This window comes from Grampus griseus, assembly GCF_964374135.1.
Source record: "Grampus griseus genome assembly, chromosome: 10".
Lineage (NCBI taxonomy): Eukaryota > Metazoa > Chordata > Mammalia > Artiodactyla > Delphinidae > Grampus > Grampus griseus.
In genome coordinates, this window is record NC_139004.1 from 50691915 (window position 1) to 50714137 (window position 22223).

Here is a 22223-nt window from a genome sequence, read left to right on the forward strand (position 1 = left end):
GCTTCCTGCCTCCTGTTCCTATTCATAGGGGTACACAAGCCTCATTTGGTTATTTTGCAGTTTGTGCAGAAAAAGCCACAAGACAAATGCTCTCCAACTTTTCCATAGTCACTGTCTTCTTCAACTGACAGTGTCAGGTCCCTGTGTTTTTTTGGTTTGTTTTTTTGCTGTACGCGGGCCTCTCACTGTTGTGGCCTCTCCCGTTGCGGAGCAGAGGCTCCGGACGCGCAGGCTCAGCGGCCAAGGCTCACGGGCCCAGCCGCTCCGCGGCATGTGGGATCTTCCCGGACCGGGGCACGAACCCGTGTGCCTTGCATCGGCAGACGGACTCTCAACCACTGTGCCACCAGGGAAGCCCAGGTCCCTGTTTTTAAAAAAGCAATCACTTCAGTACTGGGAAATGTGGCAGATGCTGGTGGTGGCTTGCCCCTTATCCCAGGTCCGGCACGGTGTCCCTCTACATCCCCGACCACCATCTCCCCTGTCCCCGGGTCCCGAGAGCGGCCCGCATCCACACATGGCTTCTCGCGGGGTGCGCCGCGGGCTCCGCGCATGCCCACTTCTCCCTCCCCACTCCTCTCAGTTAACAGGCTGCTGCTATCTCTCCCCTCCCCCCACCCCGCCATGTGTCACGCTTCCTCCCTCTTCCTTTCTACCCAGTCACCCCGTCCCACTTGGAGCTTTTTCATTGAGGTATAATTGACATACGAAATTGTATGTTTCAGGTATACAACATAATGATGCAATATTTGTATGTACTGTGAAATCACAGTAAGTCTGGTTAACATCCGTCATCATACAGAGTTGCAGGATTTTTTTTTCTTGTGATGAGAACGTTTAAGATCGACTTTCTTAGCAACTTTCAAATATGCAGCACAGTATTATTAACTATCGTCACCATGCTGTCACACATTACATCCCCAGGACTTATTTATGTTATAAACTGTAAGTTTGTACCTTCTGACCCCCTTCACCCATTTCATCCACTCCCCACCCCCTGCCTCTGGCCACCACCAGCCTGTTCTCTGAATCTCGTTTTCTTTGTTTTTTCCAATTCCACATATAAGTGAGATCATATGGTATTAGCCTTTTTCTGACTTATTTCACTAAGCGTGATGCCCTCAAGTTCTGTCCATGTTGTCACAAATGGCAAGATTTTATGTTTTTATGGCTGAAAAACATTCCATTGTATACATACGCCATTTTTTTTTATCCATTCATCCATCAATGGACACTTAAGTTGCATGGTTATCTTGGCTTTCATAAATAATGCTGCAGTGAACATGGGACGCAGATATGTTTTCAAGTTAACGTCTTCACTTTCTTCAGATAAATACCGAGAGGTGGAATTGCTGGATTGTGTGGTAGCTCTATCTTTAACTTCTTGAGGACTGTCCACACTGCTCGCCTCCATAGTGGCTGCACCAGTATGTGCACTCCCACCAGCAGTGCACCCACCCCACAGCTGCAACAACCAGAAATGTCACCAAACATTGCCACATATCCTCTGGGGGACAAAAATCTTCACTCTCAGCTGAGAATCACTTAGCTGGATGATGGGGTCCTGTACTACTGCGGGCATTAGTTGTAGTGCTGTCTTAACTAGTAGCTTGGCAGTTTTAGAGGTTACTAATTTTAGCAGTTTCCTGCTCCTCCATTTACCACCTGTGTGACCTGGGCAAATTACTTACGCTCTCCATGCCTCAGTTTAATTATATGTACAGTGGGATCTTACAGGCTTCATCCCATACCAGTGACCACTGTGGTAAGGAATACTGGTGTTGCGTCTTGAACTTGGAAAGCCTTCAGTGCATACTCGCCAGTATTCGGTTGGTTTAGTGTGCCAGGGCTGCTTTCCAAAGAGGCTGATACTGAGATACATCCTAGAGGGCGTTAACAACAGAGAAGTGGACACACACTGCAGGCCTGGAGCACAGGGAAGCTCCTGTCCTGGGTGAGTACTGGTCATCTGGGGAGGACGCCCATTCACTGAGCACCTGCCAAGACTAGGTCCACGAAGTAGGTACTGTGCCCATTTTACAGATGAGAAATCACACTTGAAGGACCCCAGTAAGAAGCCTAGGGTCTCACAGAGGTAGGTCTGCTTGCAAAGCCAAGGTGTCCTGGACTTCAAATTTGAAATAATAATTTGGAATAATGCTTGGTTCTTTTCTCGTATTGTCTCCTGAGGGACCTGGCCTGCCCAGCAGGATGAGAGGGCTGTACCACCATGAAACATCCCCATAGCACCATCATTGTTCTCATCCACCCCCACCCCCCGGGGGTCTGTCTGCACAGTGGGAGCAAGGAAGGTGTGTTCTTATCTCTATTGCTCCACTTGCTTCCACTCACATGAGAAGTGCTGTCTAAATTCTTGCCGAGAGCACAACTGGAGGACGAGTGAATAGTGTTGCCTAATGTGTGGAGTGTGCCCACTCCTTCAGACAGTTTCAGATTGTGCCAACCTTTAAAAACATTATTTTAGTGGGTCTGTTTTTATTTTAACATGTACTAGAAAAAATAAACACATTTACCCTGGGCTTTCACAAATATTATTGCTTGAAATATAGCTGGGTTTAAAAACTTGAATTGACTTTTTAAAATGCATTAAGTAGATAACAGTCCTTATTTTTGGCAACTGCAGGGGCTGGGAATATGAATGATGAGGTTGGCGTGCTCCCCACAAGGAAGCAAATCCGTATGAATTGCTAACATTCATGGAGCACTCGGGAAGCACCAAACACCATTCTCTGTGTTTTACCATCTTTATCTGCTTTAATCTTCACCACCAACCTATGAGGTAGTCTTACGTCCATATAAGAGGTGAGGAAACAGGCAGGGAGTAAGGTATTACTAAGAGTCCCACAGTGAGCGGTCTTAAGGCCAGGATTGGAACTGAAGCAGTCAGACTCCAGAGCCCGCATGCAGACCTTGAACACAAGGTGAAGCTGTAGTTGAAGGGCAAGGTGGAGTCCTGGAATGCTCGAGGTCTGATTCTTTAGGGTCAAATCCACAGGAGGAAGATGCAGTGCACACTGGAGGGGCCAGGGTGGCCATCAGGGAGCAAAAGTCATTCCTCAAAGGCACATGGACTCTGGGCTCCAGCCCAAGTGCTCCAGCCAAAACAGGAGCCAAGGTCCTCTGACGCCCCCCCTTACAGGCTCTGTTTTACCCGGGTTATTTCAGTCCTGGCTACTGCAAAGTCGGGAGCATTCCCGGTTGGCAGTAAGTCTCCAAGTGCCCTCAGCGGGGTCCTGGTCCTTGCACCCGTCAGCAGCTTTGGAATGCAGGCGCTCTCTGTGCCTGGCAGTGGTGGTTTTTGTTTTAAGCTCCCTATGCAAATGACAGGGTGTACACTAATAGTCTAGTCCCGAGGGAAAACCCTTCCCAGGGTGACAGAGAAGTTTTCATCTAAGCAAGCGTGTCCATCCTTTTTCACAAGTCACCACAGTTGGCATCTGCAATTCTGTTCATTTTCCTTCTGAAATAGCCTGCCTAATCCTTGCTTATCTCATTTCCAATTAGTATTTCTTTTTTTACTTGGATAATTATAGCTCCAGACTATGGGTGTGGGGCTATGGCTTTCGGGCCTACTTTGCAAACTGCAGATAAAGACAAGATTGTGAACCTTCCCCCATTACACGGCCTGCCAATCAGCCTCACACGGTGTAATTTAATTCTAATACACCTCCTGATCTTTGGTGCATTTAAAAATAGCTTGTTAATAGTCTTCCTATTCTAATTAAGCTAAAATTGCACACGGTGTGAAATGTGTGCTCTCTCTCACTCTTCCTCTACACACACACACACACACACACACACACACACACACACACACACACACACACAATGCTAAAAACTCACTCTGCATGCACCCTGTGCAATCGGTGTTGCTGAAACTGTCCTTGAATCTTCCCCCCTCCATGCCTGCTGTGTAGACAATAGAATAATGATAGCCCTGGTGCTGGTGTGTCACCAGAAAGATGAAATGCCTTTGAAATGTCATATTTTGTCTAAATATTCTAACAAAATCATTAAAATTGGGACCTCTGGAGTCAGATCCCCTTGGTTTGGTTCAAATTATTGTCAGCTCCACAATGACTGACATGGCATGAACCTTTTAATCATTTTATTACTTTGGTTTCTTACCATGTAAAATGGGTAATGACAGGATCTACCTGAGAGAGTAGTAAGAATTACTATAAAAATAGAGTTACTGTTTTCAAAGTCATTAGAACAGAGACTGATGCACATAAGCATTAATTATTATTATCTACTCCAAAATGAAGTTGTGATGTTGTCATATTTCAAAGACATAATGTCTCAACATCACTATCAGAGAAATGCAAATCAAAACTACAATGAGGTATCACCTAGCACCAGTCAAAATGGCCATGATTAAAAAGTCTACAAACAATAAATGCTGGAAAGGGTGTAGAGAAAAGGGAACCCTCCTGCACCCTTGGTGGGAACGTAAATTGATACAGCTACTATGGAAAACTGTGTGGAGGTTCCTTAACAAAAACTAAGAACAAAGCTACCATATGATCTGGCAATCCCACTCCTGGGCATACGTCCAGAGAAAACCATGGTTCGAAAAGATACATGGACCCCAACGTTCACTGCAGCATTATTTACAACAGCCAAGACACAGAAGCAACCTAAATGTCCATGGACAGATGAATGGATAAAGAAGATGTGGTACATACATACAATGGAATATTACTCAGCCATAAAAAACAATGAAATCATGCCATTTACAGCAACATGGATGGACCTAGAGATGATCACACTAAGGGAAGTAAATCAGACAGAGAAAGACAAATATCATATGAGATTGCTTACCTGTGGAATCTAAAAACTGATACAAATGAACTAATTGACAAAACAAAAACAGACTCACAGACTTAGGAAAGAAACTTAAGAGTTACCAAAGGGGGAAGTTGAGGAAGGGGGAGAGAGAAATTAGGAGGTTGGCATTAACACATATACACTACTATATATAAAATAGATAATCAACGAGGACCTACTGTATAGCACAGGGAACGCTATTCAACAGTCTGTAATAACCTATGTGGGAAAAGAATCTGAAAAATAATAGGTACATGTATATGTATAACTGAATCAAGTTACTGTACACCTCATAAAAACACAACATTGTAAATCAACCATACTCCAACAGAAAATAAAAATTTAAAAAAAAAGGAAAGAAATGCCTACTCTATTCTCCTCAGGACTTGGTGACCTGGGTTGGTGTCACATCCCCTGGAGCCTGAGCAGGCTTGGGTCCCAAGGCTAGATTCTCATGGGGCTGAGGGAACTGGGGAGAATGTACCAGCAAATGAGCCCCCCTTGGACCTGTAGTGCCTGGTCCCCTCTGGATGGGACCACAAGCTCCAGATCCAGGCAGGCCCTTCAAAAGCTAAACCAAGCCCATTGCACCCAAAGAAGGGTGGACCCTCTGGTTTGGAAGAGCTTTGAAAAGTCACCTGGTCTCCACATCTCCTGGTGGTGGGATTCCTACTTCCATCCCCCTTCCTTACAGTTGCCCCACCTACAGATGACAGCACCCTCAACGTAGTGGTTTTGCAGGGTTGGGGTTTGTCTGGTGGGTGACGGGTAAGGTGGAAGAAGTAATGAGACACAAGCCCTCAGGAGTTTCTTCTAGCACATTCCACTCTGATAATCCAGGAATGCGAATTTCCTAAGGCTCTGGTTGCCCAAGTTGCCAGAGTGGGGCATATAGAAATGCTGCTGCCTTGTAGCCATTTCTCATAACAAAAACTCTAAAACTGGTGCTTATGGGTACTTCGTCTTAACAAGACCTGTGGGGGCTATAAATATACCTGTCCTCAAGAAATGTCCTGTGGTAGGTAATCAAAAAGGAATTCAAAACAGGGCCAACTTTCAAGAAGCCAATTTCAAGAGGTAAATTTTACTCACACTGTTTAAAAAAAAAAAAAAGCACATGAAAAGATGCTCAGCATTGCTAATGATTAGAGAAATGCAAATCAAAACTACAATGAGGTATCCCCTGGCACCAGTCATCAAAAAGTCTGCGAACAATAAATGCTGGGGAGGGCATGGAGAAAATGGAACCCAACTACACTGTTGGTGGGAAGGTAAATTGTAACAGCCACTATGGAGAATAGGGAAGTTCCTTAAAAAATGAAAAACAGAGATACCATAAGATCTGGCAATCCCACTCCTGGGTGTGTATCAGGAGAAAACCATAATTCAAAAAGATACATGCACTCCAATGTTCATGGCAGCATTAGTCACAATAGACAGGACATGGAAGCAACCTAAATGTGTATTGACAGATGAATGGATAAAGAACTGGTACATAGAGACAATGGAATATTACTCAGCCATAAAAAAGAATGAACTAATGCCATTTGCAGTAACATGGATGGCCCTAGAGATTATCATACTAAGTGATGTAAGTCAGACAGAGAAAGACAAATATCTATGATATCACTCATGTGGAATCTAATTTTGAAAAAAATGATATAAATGAACTTATTATAAAACAGATTCACAGATTTCAAAAACAAACCTATGGTTACCAAAGGGGAAACGCAGCAAGGGGGATAAATTAGGATCTTGGGATTAACATACACACACTACTATGTATAAAATAGATAACCAACAGGGACCTACTGTATAGCACAGGGAACTCTACTCAGTATTCTGTAATAACCTATATGGAAAAGAATCTAAAAAAGAATGAATGTATGTATATGTATAACTGAATCACTTTGCTCTACACCTGAAACTAACACAACATTGTAAATCAACTATACTCCAATAAAATTTTTTAAAAAGATATAATGTTCCACAAATCATTGGGTAAAATGGACTCTTGAGGAAGATGAGCCATGTCTTCTGTATAAAAACCTTGCCCCTAGCTCTGGTCTGTGGAGCACTCCTAACTTTTGGTTTTTTAATATGTTTCAGTTTACCTTTCGATACATATGAATATACCACAATTTCTTCATTCACCTTACTCAAAGACACTGGGTTTTTTCCAATTTTTTTTTTATAATTACAAAGTGTTGAGTAGACAGTATGGATCTATTTTATTAGAAAAAGGAAATGATATCAAAATTAATTAAAAGAAGATGATTTACATTATAAAATTCATTGAAAAATATACAGATTGAGCATGACTAGTGAAAAAACAGGATAAGGAGCAGAAGACAGCATAATTGTGACACACACACACCCCAAAGTGAGAAAAGCTCTACCAGTTTAAATGCTAAAAAATTGTATGCAGGATCTGTATGCTGAAAACTACAGTAAACTGATGAAAGGAATATAAAAGACCAAAATAAATGGAGTGCTATTCTGTGATCATGAATTGGATGACTCAATATTGTTAAAACATCGATTCTCTCCAATTTGATCTGTAGAGTCAAGACAATTAAATCTAAACCCTAGCACTTCTTTTGGTAGGTATCAGCAAGAAAATTCTAAAAGTTACGTAGAAGTGCAAAGAAACTAGGATAGCACAAACAATTCTGAAAGCGAACTAAGTTCTATCTACTTTGAAGACACACTATAAAACTATGTTGACCTAAAACAAATAGACTGCCATTTATTTCTCCAGCAAAAATGGATTTATTTTGGATCCTCAAGAGATTGTAATTTGGAGTCTGCAACCATGGCAAGTCACATGCAAGTCCCCTGCACAGCAAGGAGAGGAGAACTCTTTTAAAGAGAGGTGAAGGAGGAGTGGGAGGTACAATCTATGGAGTGAAAGATAGACTCAGTGATGTATTTTACAACATGGGGGATACTGCCAACATTTTGTAATAACTGTAAATGGAAAGTAACCTTTAAAAAGCATATAAAACATTTTTAAAAATTAAAAAATAAAGAGGGTGAAAAGAAGTTAAAAGGGCTATAGTAAACAAAGAGTCGACTGGAGGAATTAAGATTTTGAAGAATAGTGGCTTTTCATTGGCTGAGTTGTGACAGTCTCTCATTGGTTGAGCCCTTGCCAGACATAAAGAGAACATCTTTCTTCTTCCTTTTGGGCTCTGCTATGGTCATAAGATGTTTGTTCTCCTTTTCTTTTTCTGTGGTTGATTTCTCGTTTCATGCCACTGTGGTCATAAAAGATGCTTGAAATAATTTCTGTACTCAAATTTACATGGAGACTAAACTACATGCTACTAAAAAACCAATGAGTCAACAATGAAATCAAAGAAGAAATTTAAAAATACCTTGAGGCAAATGACAATAAAAATACAACCATTCAAAATCTATGGGATGCAGCAAAAGCAGTTCTTAGAGGAAAGTTCATAGTGATACAGGCCTTCTTTAAGAAACAAGAAAAATCTCAAATAAATAACCTAACCTACCACCTAAAAGAATTAGAAAAAGGAGAACAAACAAAACCTAAAGTCAGCAGAAGGAAGGAGACAATAAAGACCAGAGAGGAAATAAAATACAGATAAAAAAACAATTAAAAAAGTCAATAAAACCAAGAGCTGGTTATTTGAAAGGGTAAACAAAATTGACAAACCTCTGTCCACGCTCACCAAGAAGAAAAGAGAGAAGACACAAATAAACAAAATCAGAAATGAAAGAGAAGAAATCACAACTGTGATGGTTCAACATACACAAATCAATCAATGTGACACATCATATCAAATAAAGAAAGGACAAAAACCACATGATCAACTCAATAGATGCATAAAAAAACATTTGATTAAATTCAACATCCGTTCATGATAAAAACCCTTATGAAAATGAGTATAGTGGGAACATATCTCAACATAATAAAAGCTATTTATGACAAACCTACAGCCAATATAATACTCAACAGTGAAAAGCTGAAAGCCTTCCCCCTAAAATCTGGAACAAGACAAGGATGCCCACTCTCACCACTTCTCTTCAACATAGTATTGGAAGTCCTAGCCACAGCAGTCAGACAAGAGAAAGAAAGAAAATGTATGCAAATTGGAAGGGAAGAAGTAAAAGTGTTGTTATACACAAATGACATGATACTACATATAGAAAACCCTGAAGATTCCACACAAAAACTACTAGAACTGATAAACAAATTCAGCAAGATAACAGGATACAAGATTAACTACAGAAGTCGGTTGCATTTCTTCACACTAACAATGAAATATCAGAAAGGGAATGTAAACAAATAATCCCTTAAAAATTGCATCAAAAAATACTTAGAAATAAACCTCACCAAGGAGGTGAAAGACTTATATGCTGAGAACTACAAAACATTAATAAAGGAAGTTAAAGATGATTCAAAAAAATGGAAAGATAACCCATGCTCTTGAATTGGAAGAATTAATATTGTTAAAATGGCAATACTACCCAAAGCAATCTACAGACTTAATGCAATCCCTATCAAATTACCCATGCCATTTTCCACAGAACTAGAACAAATAATCCTAAAATTTATATGGAACTATAAAAGACTCAGAAGTGCCAAAGCAATCCTGAGGAAAAAAAACAAACCAGGAGGCATAACCCTCCCAGACTTCAGACAATACTACAAAGCTACAGTATTCAAAACAGGGTGGTATTGGCACAAAAACACACATACAGATCAATGGACCAGAATAGAGAGCCCAGAAAAAAACCCACACACCTACGGTCAATTGATTTTCAACAAACAAGGCAAGAATAAACAATGGGAAAAAGTTTCTTCAGTAAGTAGTGCTGGGAAAGTTGGACAGCTGCATATAAATCAATTAAGTTAGAACACATGCTCACACCATGTACAAAAATAAACTCAAAATGGCTTAAAGACCTAAACATAAGATATGATACCATAAAACTCCTAGAAGAGATCATAGGCCAAACATTCTCTGACATCAATTGTACCAATGTTTTATTAGGTCAGTCTCCCAAGGCAACAGAAATAAAAACAAAAATAAACAGATTGGACCTAATTAAACTTACAATCTTTTGTACAGCAAGGGAAACCATAAACAAAATGAAAAGACAACCTACGGAATGGGAGAAAATATTTGCAAATGATGCAACCAACAAGGGCGTAATTTCCAAAATATACAAACAGCTCATACAACTCAACAACAAAAAAACAAACAACCCAATCGAAAAATGGGCAGAAGACCTAAATAGACATCTCTCCAAAGGAGACAGTTAGCCAACAGGCACATGAAATGATGCTCAACATCGCTAATTATTAGAGAACTGCAAATTAAAACGACAGTGAGGTACCACCTCACACCACTCAGAATGCCCATCATTAAAATCTCTACAAACAACAAACATTAGAGAGGTGTGGAGAAAGGGGAACCCTCTTACACTGTTGATGGGAATGTAAATTGGTGCAGCCACTGTGGAAAACATTATGGAGTTTCCTCAAAAAACTAAAAATAAGAGTTGCCATATGATCCAGCAGTTGCACTCCTGGGCATATATCCAGAGAAAACTATAATTCAAAAAGATAGATCCATCCCTATGTTCATAGCAGAACTATTTAAAATAGGCAAGACATGGAAGCAACTTAAATGTCCATCAATAGATGAATGGATAAAGAAGATGTGGTACATATATACAATAGAATATTACTGAGCCATCGAAAAGAACGAAATAATGTCATTTGCAGCAACATGGATGGACCTAGAGATGATCATACTAAGCGAAGTAAGTCAGACAAAGACAAATATCATATGATATCACTTATATGTGGAATCTAAAATATGACACAAATGAACCTATCTACAAAACAGAAATAGACGCACAGACATAGAGAACAGACTTACGGTTGCCAAGGGGAGGAGGGGTAGGGGAGGGAAGGAATGGGAGTTTGGGATTAGCAGATGCAAACTATTATATATAGAATGGATGAACGACGAGCTCCTACTGTATAACACAGGGAACTATATTCAATAACCTGTTAGAAACCGTAATGGAAAAGAACATAAGAAAAAAAAATATATAAAAGTATATATACATATATATATAACTATAGTCACTTTGCTGTATAGAATACAATATTGTAAATCAACTATACTTCAATAAAATAAAAATAAAATAAAATAATAAAGAGCCCAGAAATAGACTCTGCAAATATAGGCAACTGATTTTTAATAACTGATGGGGAAGTCTGATATTATAAATAAAATCTTCTGCTAATGAATAAAACCTAGCCCCAAAGGTGACAGTTTTATTGTTGACTAAGCATTAAACCAGAGGTTACGTGCAGCTCAGGTAATATGCTAAAGAGATGGTAAAGACAGAAAGAAATCACACAGGATTAGGCACATGAGTGTTTTTCCAGTGGTTTAGCTTTAGCCCCAGGAGGGATGGAACAGGCCCAAATGTCACATAATCTGCTTATGAGTAATCTCCAGGATTGGCAGTTCACCCTGGATTGTTCACGTTAGGGGACATGATGCAGAAATTCCCACCTAGACTTGATTATGTGACTGCAACTATAACGCGCATCCAGTGCTTGCAGGAAGTGGAGAATCTCAAACAGATCCTTATCATTTGCACACCAGATTCGAAGGAATGTGTGTGCTCCTGCCTGGCAGACCAGCAAATCCCTCTAATATGAATATAAGACCTCCCCAGAAGCCATGCAGATTGAGGTGTGTGGTTCTGCCCCAAGGATGTGAGAAATACCAAAATTTATCCTCTAGAAAATTCCTCTCTGGAGACCCAAATGTGAGAGGCCTTAGAAAAACATGGCACAACCTAATAATCATTCAACTAAAAATTCAACTCACATGTTGACTTAAGGAGGATTGGAAGACATATTTTTAGGTTTAGCATAGGTTCTCCAATGTGACAATAGGGCCCTCTTCCAAGGGCAGGGAGGCGAGGAGGTAATGAAGTTCCTCCAGCATCGATGCTCACCCACTGCCCCACCCAGCCCACCACAGAAAGGCCTCCCCCTGCAGAGAGAACAGCTGTGTTTCCATAATGGTGTAACAACCTTCTCATCCCTTGGTCTGCAGCAGAACATGACCTGCCCATAGAAGAGCCTTCAAATAACAGAAAAAAAATTGTTTAGGACTCACTATTCACTTGGGTTACATTTTGTGGCTATTTGTATTCTACATTGTTATCAGCTATCAGTCAGAATTGCAGAATATGTCAAATATGAGTGGGTCCCAGGCAGTGTTCATAAAATGTTAACCGACCTGTAACTTGCGATTCTTAAAATGAATATGGCTTTAGCCTGACATTCTCTTGTGAGAAAATATTTAGAAATCAAAATCATGCTACTCCCAAGAAGAAAAGTTTTCTCAGATAAGTCAATCTAAATTCATTTTTAGGGGGAAACTCTTCTCTTTTCCTGCAGGGATGCATATACTAACCAGAACACTTGACATTTCAGTTTGTAGCATGTGTTTTAAGATTAAAGGTGACTTCTGTTGGTGGGAATGTAAACTGATACAGCCACTGTGGAGGTTCATACAGCCACTGTATGGAGGTTCCTTAAAAAACTAAAAACAGAATTACCATACGATCCAGCAATCCCACTACTGGGCATATACCCAGAGAAAAACATAATTCAAAAAGACGCATGCACCCCAATGTTCATTGCAGCACTATTTACAATACCCAGGTCATGGAAGCAACCTAAATGCCCACTGACAGACGAATGAATAAAGAAGATGTGGTATATATATACAATGGAATATTACTCAGCCATAAAAAGGAACAAAATTGGGTCATCTGTAGAGACGTGGATGGATCTAGAGACTGGCATACAGAGTGAATAAGTCAGAAAGAGAAAAACAAACATCATATATTAACGCATATATGTGGAACCTAGAAAAATGGTACAGATGAACCGGTTTACAGGGCAGAAATAGAGACACAGATGTAGAAAACAAACATATGGACACCAAGGGGGGAAAGCAGCGGGGTGGGTGGTGGTGGTCTGATGAATTGGGCAATTGGGACTGACATGTACACACTGATGTGTATAAAATTGATGACTAATAAGAACCTGCTGTATTAGAAAATAAATAAAATTTAAAAATAAAAAAAAGATTAAAGGTGATTTAAAAGCTTTTTCTAAGACATGAGTTAGTTATTTTACATTTACGTATCCAGGTGTTCCCTAAATAAAGAAGTTATCATCTCCAAAGGCAAACTAAATGCACCTACTTGCCAACCTTCCTCACAGCCACGATTATTTATTAATTACTATGTGCTAAGCCCCCTGTGGATATTATAGTCTAATTTTTAAATGCATAGAGATATATAATTACAAATAGTGATACGAATATCTTAAGAAAATTATAGAGAGCTTATATTGGGACAGATCCCCTTTTGGGTGGCTGGAAGGCAGGCAGAGAACATCCCTAAGAAACAAAGAATCAAGCTGGGACCAGAACTGTACGCAGTTTAGCTAGGTGGAGGGGGAAACAGCATTGTAGGAAGAGGCAGGACTACAACCAAAGGTTTTGACAGCTGGGGTTAAAAGGAGGGGTGGGATCTGAAAAAAGCCCAACTTCTGGCTCCCATGAGGTGGGTGACAGCACAACACAACCTGTATGGGGCTGGAAGGACACAGTGCCTTGGCAGCCACTCCCAGAATTTGAGCTTTATCCTGGGAATTAAAATCACCTGCTTTCGTATAGCTTAACTATCAGGGTCGCGATCACCTACGCCAACATGATTTAATTTTGTTTCAGGAGATTTTCGCTCAGAAACTTCATGTTGTAAATCAGTGAGTAACTTTACTGTTTGCTTTAGGAAATTTCTGCCAACCAGCTTATCCAGAGAAACACTTGACTCATCTCTCCCATCAGGACAAAAGAGGGCTCAGCTGTAGAAACAGCTCACTTATCACACAATTTATTTATGGAGACTTGTGCCAAGACACTCTCCTTGCTGTGCCCACCAACCCTACACCATTACATGGCGGACTGTGTCCCAACCAGTTTGCCTTAAAAGACCCACTATTTAAGCCACCTGAGCACACACCTGAAGCCTGTAAATAGGCTTCTTCAACTCCCCCTTCTGAGACCCCACTGAAACTCTTTCAAGGCAGTGTTGCTCCATACTCAGTAGGGCTAATAAAGTTTTAATTAGCTTTGCTTGACCAACAGCTTTTCTGAAGACCTTCTGCAGAGCTTGTAAAACAGAAAGTGAGAGATAGGATCAGTTTGTGTTTTAATATGGTTGCAGTTTGGTGAGCAGATGGGACAAAGCCCAGAATCAATGTGTGGATGCAGTAAGAAGGCTATAGCTATAGTCAGTCCAGAGGAGAGGTGAAAGGAGTTTGGAATTTGGACATGACAATGGAGCTGGGATAAATGGATGGATTGGAGACATGTTTTGGAGGTAAATCCAACAAGGTCTGCTCGTAGGTTGGACACTGGGGGAGAGATGGAGACAGAGATATTAAGCATCAATTATAAATTCTGGTTTGCTGAACTAGATAATGATGTCATTCGCTGAGATGGAAGCATGGACAAAGGAACTTGTTTGAACAGGGGTGTAGAAAATCCTGAGTCAGTTTTGGGCACGCTGAGTTTGAGTGGGACCTGAGTAGAGTTGTCAAGTAAGCATTTGCCCATGTGGGCATGGAGCTCACAAAGGTCTGAGAAAGCAATGGCCAAATACTAAGAAAATATTTATTCTCACCTCCACTGGGGTCCCTATTAAAATTTCTCACTATTTCAAATCAAAATGCCCTCTAGGCTATTGCCCTCCAACTTCAATGGCAAAAAGCAGACAAGAAAATTCCTACCCTCTGGTTTGAGAAAGGGGCCATGACAGTATAATTATTGTCCTCTTAGACCAACCTAGTTCTTGATGTTTCTGTTTGCCAAGTAACTGTGGGATGTCAGACACAGATTGCTAGGATTAGTTCAAGATGACCCTTTTCTCTCTATACATCTACAATAGCAAAGCGAAGAAGTTTAGAGCCTGGGTTCTGGGGTGAGGTGGATTTAGATATGACCCTGGGGTCTACCACTCAGTAGTCTGATAATCTTGGAGAATTTTCTTACACTATTTGTGTACCAGGTTCCTTGATTGTAAAATGAGGATAATAAAACTCTCACCTTGATCGAGTTTTGTAAGGTGTGTGTAAGACCATGTAAATGTACTAGCTGGCACAGTCCTTGGCATGTCATATGGACTCAGTAAATGTTAGCTATTGTCACCATCATCCTTGGTTTTCTGCATTAGAGGAGGCTCAAACTTGTAGAATTTGCCATGAGAAACACCGCACCTGCAGGACTAACAGGTTAAAGAAACAGGAAACCTATATTATCTTTCTCCTTTTGGCTATAGCACTCCACATACTCCCCCTGTCCCAGGGGCATTTACTTTAATGGTCTGGGTGTCCAATCCTTCATTGGTTCAGTCTAATGGCCCCCCGGAAGTTGAGACTCGTAAGTGATTTCTTGTATCATATCTGGTTGGCTGACTTACAGCTCACATTTTACATGACCAAAACCAGGTAAAGCTACTCTTCTTGCAGCCCTCACCCCAGTAATGGCAATTCTTTTCTTATGGTTGCCCAAGCCAAAGGTAAATGAAACTATCCTTCATTTCTCATTTCTTTTTAAATACTCTACTCCGTTAGCCAAGATTCCACCTTTCAGTGCCTCTGGGATGAGACCCGTTTTCACCGCTTCCTTCACTACACCTCTAGCATAAACCACCACAGTCTCTTGTTTGCGCTATTGCAATTGCCCCCATTTGATCTCCACCCTTGCCCATGCACGCCCTATTCTCCAAACAGCAATCAGAGTGATCCTCCGAAAATATAAGCTGAATCATGTCAATACCCTGTTCAGATGCTCCAGTGTGTTTCCATCTAAGTCTCCATCTACATGGTCCAGTGTCCTGACTCCCAGATATGTCCCTGATTCCACCACCCTATCCTGACTACCACTCACCCCCATCAGTCCCTCCACTCCAGCCACACTTACCTCCACGTTGGTCCCTGGATGGATCACAAGTGCAGCTCCTCAGCCTTTAGCTTACCAAGCCCTCCTCCTGGTACGCCCTTTCCCCAGATACCCACAGGGCTCTCTTTCCACTTCCTTGACCTCCATGCAGAGGTTCCCCTGTCAGCGAGGCCCTGCCTAACCAACTTCTCTCCGACAGCCAAGTCCACCCTCACAGCTACCATATTCCATCCCTTTACTCTCTGTCTTCAAAATACACATTGCCACCTGACTTGTTACATAGTGACTTGACTGTCAGCCCCAAGGATATAGAAAGCTTCACAGGAGCAGAGATTTTGTCCATTTCAGTCACTGGGTATTCCCTACATCCTAGATAACAGTCTGGAACATAGTAGGCCCATTAGCAACACATTTAAAGGGTGAATGAATTACAATTAACCTTTTATCAAAAAATTTTTCTTGACCATTCAGTCAAGTACCTGATTGGGGGTGGTATATCGGAACATTTTAAGGAGAAAGGAGTGGGATGTTCAAAGTACTGGTAGCAGTTGGGTTTTTTTGCCATTGAGCAAGGAACTGTCATCTTTCAAAAAAACGGCCCAACAGGAGCTGAGCTCAGGCTATTGAGTCTCCCATGACCTGCCTTGTAGATGAAGAAAGACTGAACAAGAGGCAAATCCATACTTGGCTATAACTGTTTTTTCCACCTTATTCCAGGTGTTAACTAAAAAACATACCACTTCCAACCTACTGTCTCAATTATTTAACTAAAATGTCAACAGAGCCCAAATTACTTCTAAAATGTATTGGTACCAAATGAACTAATTTACAAAACAGAAACAGACTCACAGACTTAGAAAACAAACTTAAGGTTAACAAAGGGGAAATGTAGTAGAAGGGATAAGTTAGGAGGTTGAGATTAACATGTACACATTAACATATATAAAATAGATAATCAACAAGGACCTGCTGTATAGCACAGGGAACTCTACTCAACACTGTAATAACCTACATGGGAAAGAATACGAAAAAGAAAAGATATCTGTATATGTATAACTGAATCAAGCTGCTGTACACTGACAACAAACACAACATTGTAAATCAACTCTACTCCAATATAAAATAAAAATTTAAAAAAAGATTTTAACACTTAAAAATATAAAAAAATAAAATAAAATGACTGTGTTACTTACAAACTAAATAAATAAAATGTATTGGTACAATCCAGTAAAGGGGGGTGACAGGAAAAGAAAAGCCAAACACGGTGTGCTCACATTGCTTTTTATTTCATTAAACCCAAATTATTGCAAACATCAATTTCAGAACATTTTAGGAAGACGTTAAAACAAAAAGGCAACAAGAAATGCCATACACACACACAAATACCTATCACCAGAGACTGAAGTAATTCAGAGAAAGATTAAAATATTCTTTGACTGATGGAGATATTGAGAAATGACACACCCTAAAATGAGAATATGGAATAAAAGCAAATAGTACACATCTGCTTTTTAAGTCTTCACAATTTAAGTAAGTTAGGGAAGGCATACAAAATGGTTATTGAATATGCTACGTCTAATACTTGAACAATCTTCAATCATGTGCCTTCCAAATCACAGCTCTAATTAGATTCATAATTATACTCTGTTGAACTCTGCACCCACACCTCTGAATTCTGTTTATTTCTTAGTCAAAGAAAATTCTGCTATAAATCTAGGACCAGGATTAGATAGAATTACAATTATCCATTCCCAGGAGAAATGGAGGAGGTGTTTGCCCTGAAAGACCTCTAATTCTCAGATTCTCTGCCCAATATAAATCACTTAATAGTCTACACTGACATTTCAAAGCTTGCGAAAGGGAGTGTTGTATAACCCTGGACTTCATTCTGGTTCTTTCCTACAAGCAGAGAACAAGATAAAAAAAGGGCCCTTCAAGCTTAAAGAGGTACCTAATTAGAGACATATATGCCTAACGTCTACTCCCAATTAATGACACGAATGATTCTGGGAAGTGAATTAGGACTATTGCTTTGATTAAAAGGACTACACTACAAAGTGTTTGTCTTTTATCCTTATCTCTAATTTAAATAATTTATAATAGATTATGGCTAATTTTAACTTTTGAGAATAAACATTTAGTCTGCATAAAAGATACTTTTTATAAAGTAACCATCTTATATAGTTTCTCTTTTAAAAAACACTTTTGATACACTTCTGATGACCCTAAACATTTGTGCTACAGATGCCACAGCTGCATTTTCAGAGACCGACTCAGGAACCACTGAAATATTAGATATCCTTTTGCGGGCAACACATAAGAGTGCTTATTCAGTCAATTCAAAGTTGTGCTAAACTACTGGTTCTCAGATTTTAACTTGCCTCAGAATCACGTGGAAGGCTCCTTAAAATTCAGAATACCTAGACCACCCCCAGAGTTTCTGATTCAGTAGGTCTGGCGCGGGGCTGAGAACCTGCATTTCTAACATGTTTCCAGGTGCTGCTGGTGTAGGGATCACACTGTGAGAACCACTGCTTTAACCCACTAATTTCGATGTTCTTTCAAGAGAAATGAAAGCTTAGAATCCAGAGCCCACGTAGTACTCACTAAACTCTCTCCCAGGCTCTGCCCCAGGGATCATCCGTGAGAAAATCCTTTATTGCAGCAGTAGCACCCAGGCAGCTAAAGAGTCCTTAACACTACTTGCTTAGCATTTTGGTTTTGCTGGGCAAGGATGTGGCATGTTTCCTATTTCTCACCAGAAGGGCTGCAATCTCCTATGTGCCCCCAGATGCCCTGGATCTGTAACCCTCCAGGGCAGGACCTGTGCCTCTGGGGGATCAAAAACCATAGCTACATGTCCCTACCCAGAAGGTCTATCTCATCCAGGAGGAAGTCCATGTCCTCCCGTCTGACTTGAGGGCTGATCAGCACCTGCCGGAAGAAGTTGACCTTCCCCCGGTGGGGCTGGTAGCCCAGCATGAGGCTCCCCTTCTTCATCATCCGCTCCTTAATGGCCGGGGCCACCTGCATGGGAGAGGAGGGAGGCGGTGAAAGACCAGAACACTGAGGCATCATGATTGCGTTGTACCCAGTCATTGGCTACTCATAGGGCAGCCACTGGTGTGGATGCCATTCTCACACACACAAAGTTGACATTAATAATAATCACCTGCTGAGAACTTATGGCATATGAGTACTGATTCAAGTGCCTTAGATAGATGAATTCACTTAATCTTCACAATAACTCCACAAGGGAGATATTATTAATATACCCTTTCCAGATGAGGAAACTGAGGTGCACAGAGATTAGATAAATAGCCTGAGGTCCTGCATTTGGTAAGTGGGAGAGCTGAGATTTGAAAGCAGGCAGTCTCACCCAAGCCCATGCTCAGAAACTTAAATCACGATGCAGTGATGCCACATTAAAATCAAACCAGGTGTTTGTTCTCAGGGTTCACAGTCTCAAAAGTGTCAAATGTTACGTTCCCAAATTTGTTGGAACTAAAAAATACTCCAGTTCAGGCCATTCGAATAAAGAAGATTAGTCAGAAATGGATAAAAAGCACAAAAAATAACAGCCATGCCTTGCCAGTCTACCAAAGAAAACACTAAAACAGGTATTATGTGCAGTTATATTTTGCAGACTATCAGTTTATTAGTTTATTAATAGAACATATTGGTTTATTAACAGGAAATATAACCACTGTGTCACTTATTAAGAGGCGTACAGTTGGTAATAAAATTAGTAAGTCCATATTTTAAGGATTTCTGGTGAACACGGGAAGAATGGGCCCTGAGAGTCCAAGTGCACACATTTTTCTAATTTTCCACTTCCATTTTCATTTTAACTCTTTCACAGTTGCTGAGCATATCCTCAGTGAATATGGGCAAAGAGAACAGAATGAGTGTCTGTCCTCTCCTGTCAGGAAGAGGAGACGTAGCTAGTCCAGAAGGGAGAAATGCATACTTAAATAAAACCAGGCACAACGTGGTATAAGATGCCTTAGATGAGGGGCATAAATCTTGGTTCCCGGGAGCCCTTCTCAGAGTGTGACCACCCCACACCACTCTGGTTTGAAACACATCTATGATTTGTCAGATACTTCCCTAAACACAAGCCAAAGTACTTCACCCAGCTCTCAACAAAATGATCTATTCCAAGCTTATGGGAGGATCAATGCTTCAGACCTCTGGAGATACATGTTGGACTCAACCAGAGCCTTCTTAAGCGATGTCCAAGGGTCATTTTAGCTAAATACTTTTTTCATAATGTGCTCATTTTAGAACTTAAATCTTGTAAAACATGAACTGTTACTGTGCTTACAACAGCAAAAACGAAGACTTACTCAGCACAGTCACACTGTCATTCTAGCGAAGGACTGGACGTCTCTCACAGTAAAAGGAACATAGGGCTTCCCTGGTGGCACAGTGGTTGGGAGTCGGCCTGCCGATGCAGGGGACACGGGTTCATGCCCCGGTCCGGGAAGATCCCACATGCCGCGGAGTGGCTGGGCCCGTGAGCCATGGCCGCTGGGCCTGCGCGTCCAGAGCCTGTGCTCCGCAACGGGAGAGGCTGCAGTGGTGAGAGGCCCGCGTACCGCAAAAAAAAAAAAAAAAAAGAACATAAAAAGAAAATATAAAAGCTTTAATGAAAAATAAATGTAGAAAAAGAAGATGAAGTCAGAGGTCAAGTTACTGAAAAAACAGAGACCATCAGGTTCTATAAATGTCTGGGAATGTGTCACAAATTTTATTCTGAGCTTTTTAGATTAGGAAAACAGGGTTAAACCAACACCACCTCCACTCTCTTTGCAAAACTTAGTGACAAAATCCAGTGGATACTGAAGCTGGAAGCTGGTAGGTAACTGTGTATGCTTATGCATGTCCATTTGAAACCCTTCAATTTGTATGCTCTTAGCATCAGTTTTCTTCCAAAGCTGTCTATGCAAGTACCATTTCTTATTAGAATTATAAAATCTAGTAAATAATACTAAGCAAAGGAAAAGTTAAAAGGATTGAGTGTTTTCCATAAAAACGAAGTTGAATCCTTTGGAAAGACCAGATAAAGGAGGCGAGGGGCTGCCAGAATTTACTGCCATCAAGTTAGGTGTGATGGGAGAACTGTAAAAGCTTTAAAACAAAGTCTTGAGAGTCCAGACCAAATCTGCCCACAGGTGGCTGCCTAGGTTCTGAGCACGTTTTCCATTGAAAAAAACCTGAGCTGGAAAGGACAGATGATTCCTGAAGAGTATAGTTTATGTAAGAACCATAGACGCCCTCAGAGCATCAGAACTCTGCTCAAGAAAAGCCTCATTTGCTCTTGGAGATCCTCACTTGATGGAAAAAAAAAAACCTTTCCATCAAAAGATGGGAAAATTAAAATGCACATAGATGTGTTTTAAGTTAAAATATTTAAGTTACGTATGCATCACATATTTTTCTAGGATTATTTGCTTTAACTTGATCAATCCTCATCCCCTTAGGTAGGGGGGCTTCTAGTGCATATGTGGGTATGAATGCGTGTATATGTGCATGTGTGTATGTGTGTATGCATGCATGTGTGGATATGTGCATTTGTGTGTGTACATGTGTTTGTGTGGTGGGTATGTATGTGCATGTGTGGGTGTGCATGTGTGGGTGTATGTGTGCATTGTGTGCACAATCACATGTAATTTAAACTTCTAACCCCCCATTTGTCATTTACTGCTCTTAAAATCCTCCTAGTCAGAGGGCAGCGCAGAACTGCGGGCTGACTTAGGCTCATGACAAAGGTACATTTATTTTTAATTCCAAGAGCGAGTAGGCTCTTGCATGTAACCTGTAGGTGTGAGAGTAGGTATGAGAAGGCATGGCCCACAGTGCCCACGCTAATCAACACCAGGAAGATCTGGTCCATGTGGGGCAAATGTCTACCCAGGAGAGTCACAGACTATCAATTTTAGAGCTTACAGCTTGTGGTTCTGTAGACTTTTTTTTAAATAAAAATCCCCTTCGTATTTATCTCCATCTTCCTCTAGGTAGTACTCAGGGTTTAATCCGCTCTGGCTTATAGCAAATTTTAAATTTAAAACAGGCATGTTCTTGGCTCAAACCTAATTTGCATTATCTATTCCTATTTATTTTTCCTCTATTTTTCTTTCCCAAATGATAATTTATGCCTTACCTTTTGAGAGCAGTAGAATTTTGATTCCAGCTCCTAATGTGGCTCACAGGAGACGCTTATCAAAATGAATGTCAGGTTTGCATTTCTTGTTAGCAAACCAAAAACATCTCCTAATGTGAGCAAGAAAGATAAAACTAAGAGGCACTCAGATGTGTTAATATAAA

At 40.7% G+C, this 22223-nt stretch overlaps 1 protein-coding gene across 4 annotated transcripts in view; it reads right to left on the reverse strand.

Moving 5' to 3' along the window:
- Window positions 1–17194: 17194 nt before the first annotated feature.
- GADL1 (glutamate decarboxylase like 1) overlaps window positions 17195–22223 on the reverse strand; it is a 188894-nt gene continuing 183865 nt past the window's right edge. For all 4 annotated transcript variants that reach the window (XM_082664715.1, XM_082664716.1, XM_082664717.1 and 1 more), the window contains exon 15: window positions 17195–18920. In XM_082664715.1, the coding sequence (XP_082520841.1) occupies window positions 18747–18920 (174 nt within the window). In that variant the 3' untranslated portion in view covers window positions 17195–18746. The remainder of the gene's footprint in view (window positions 18921–22223) is intronic.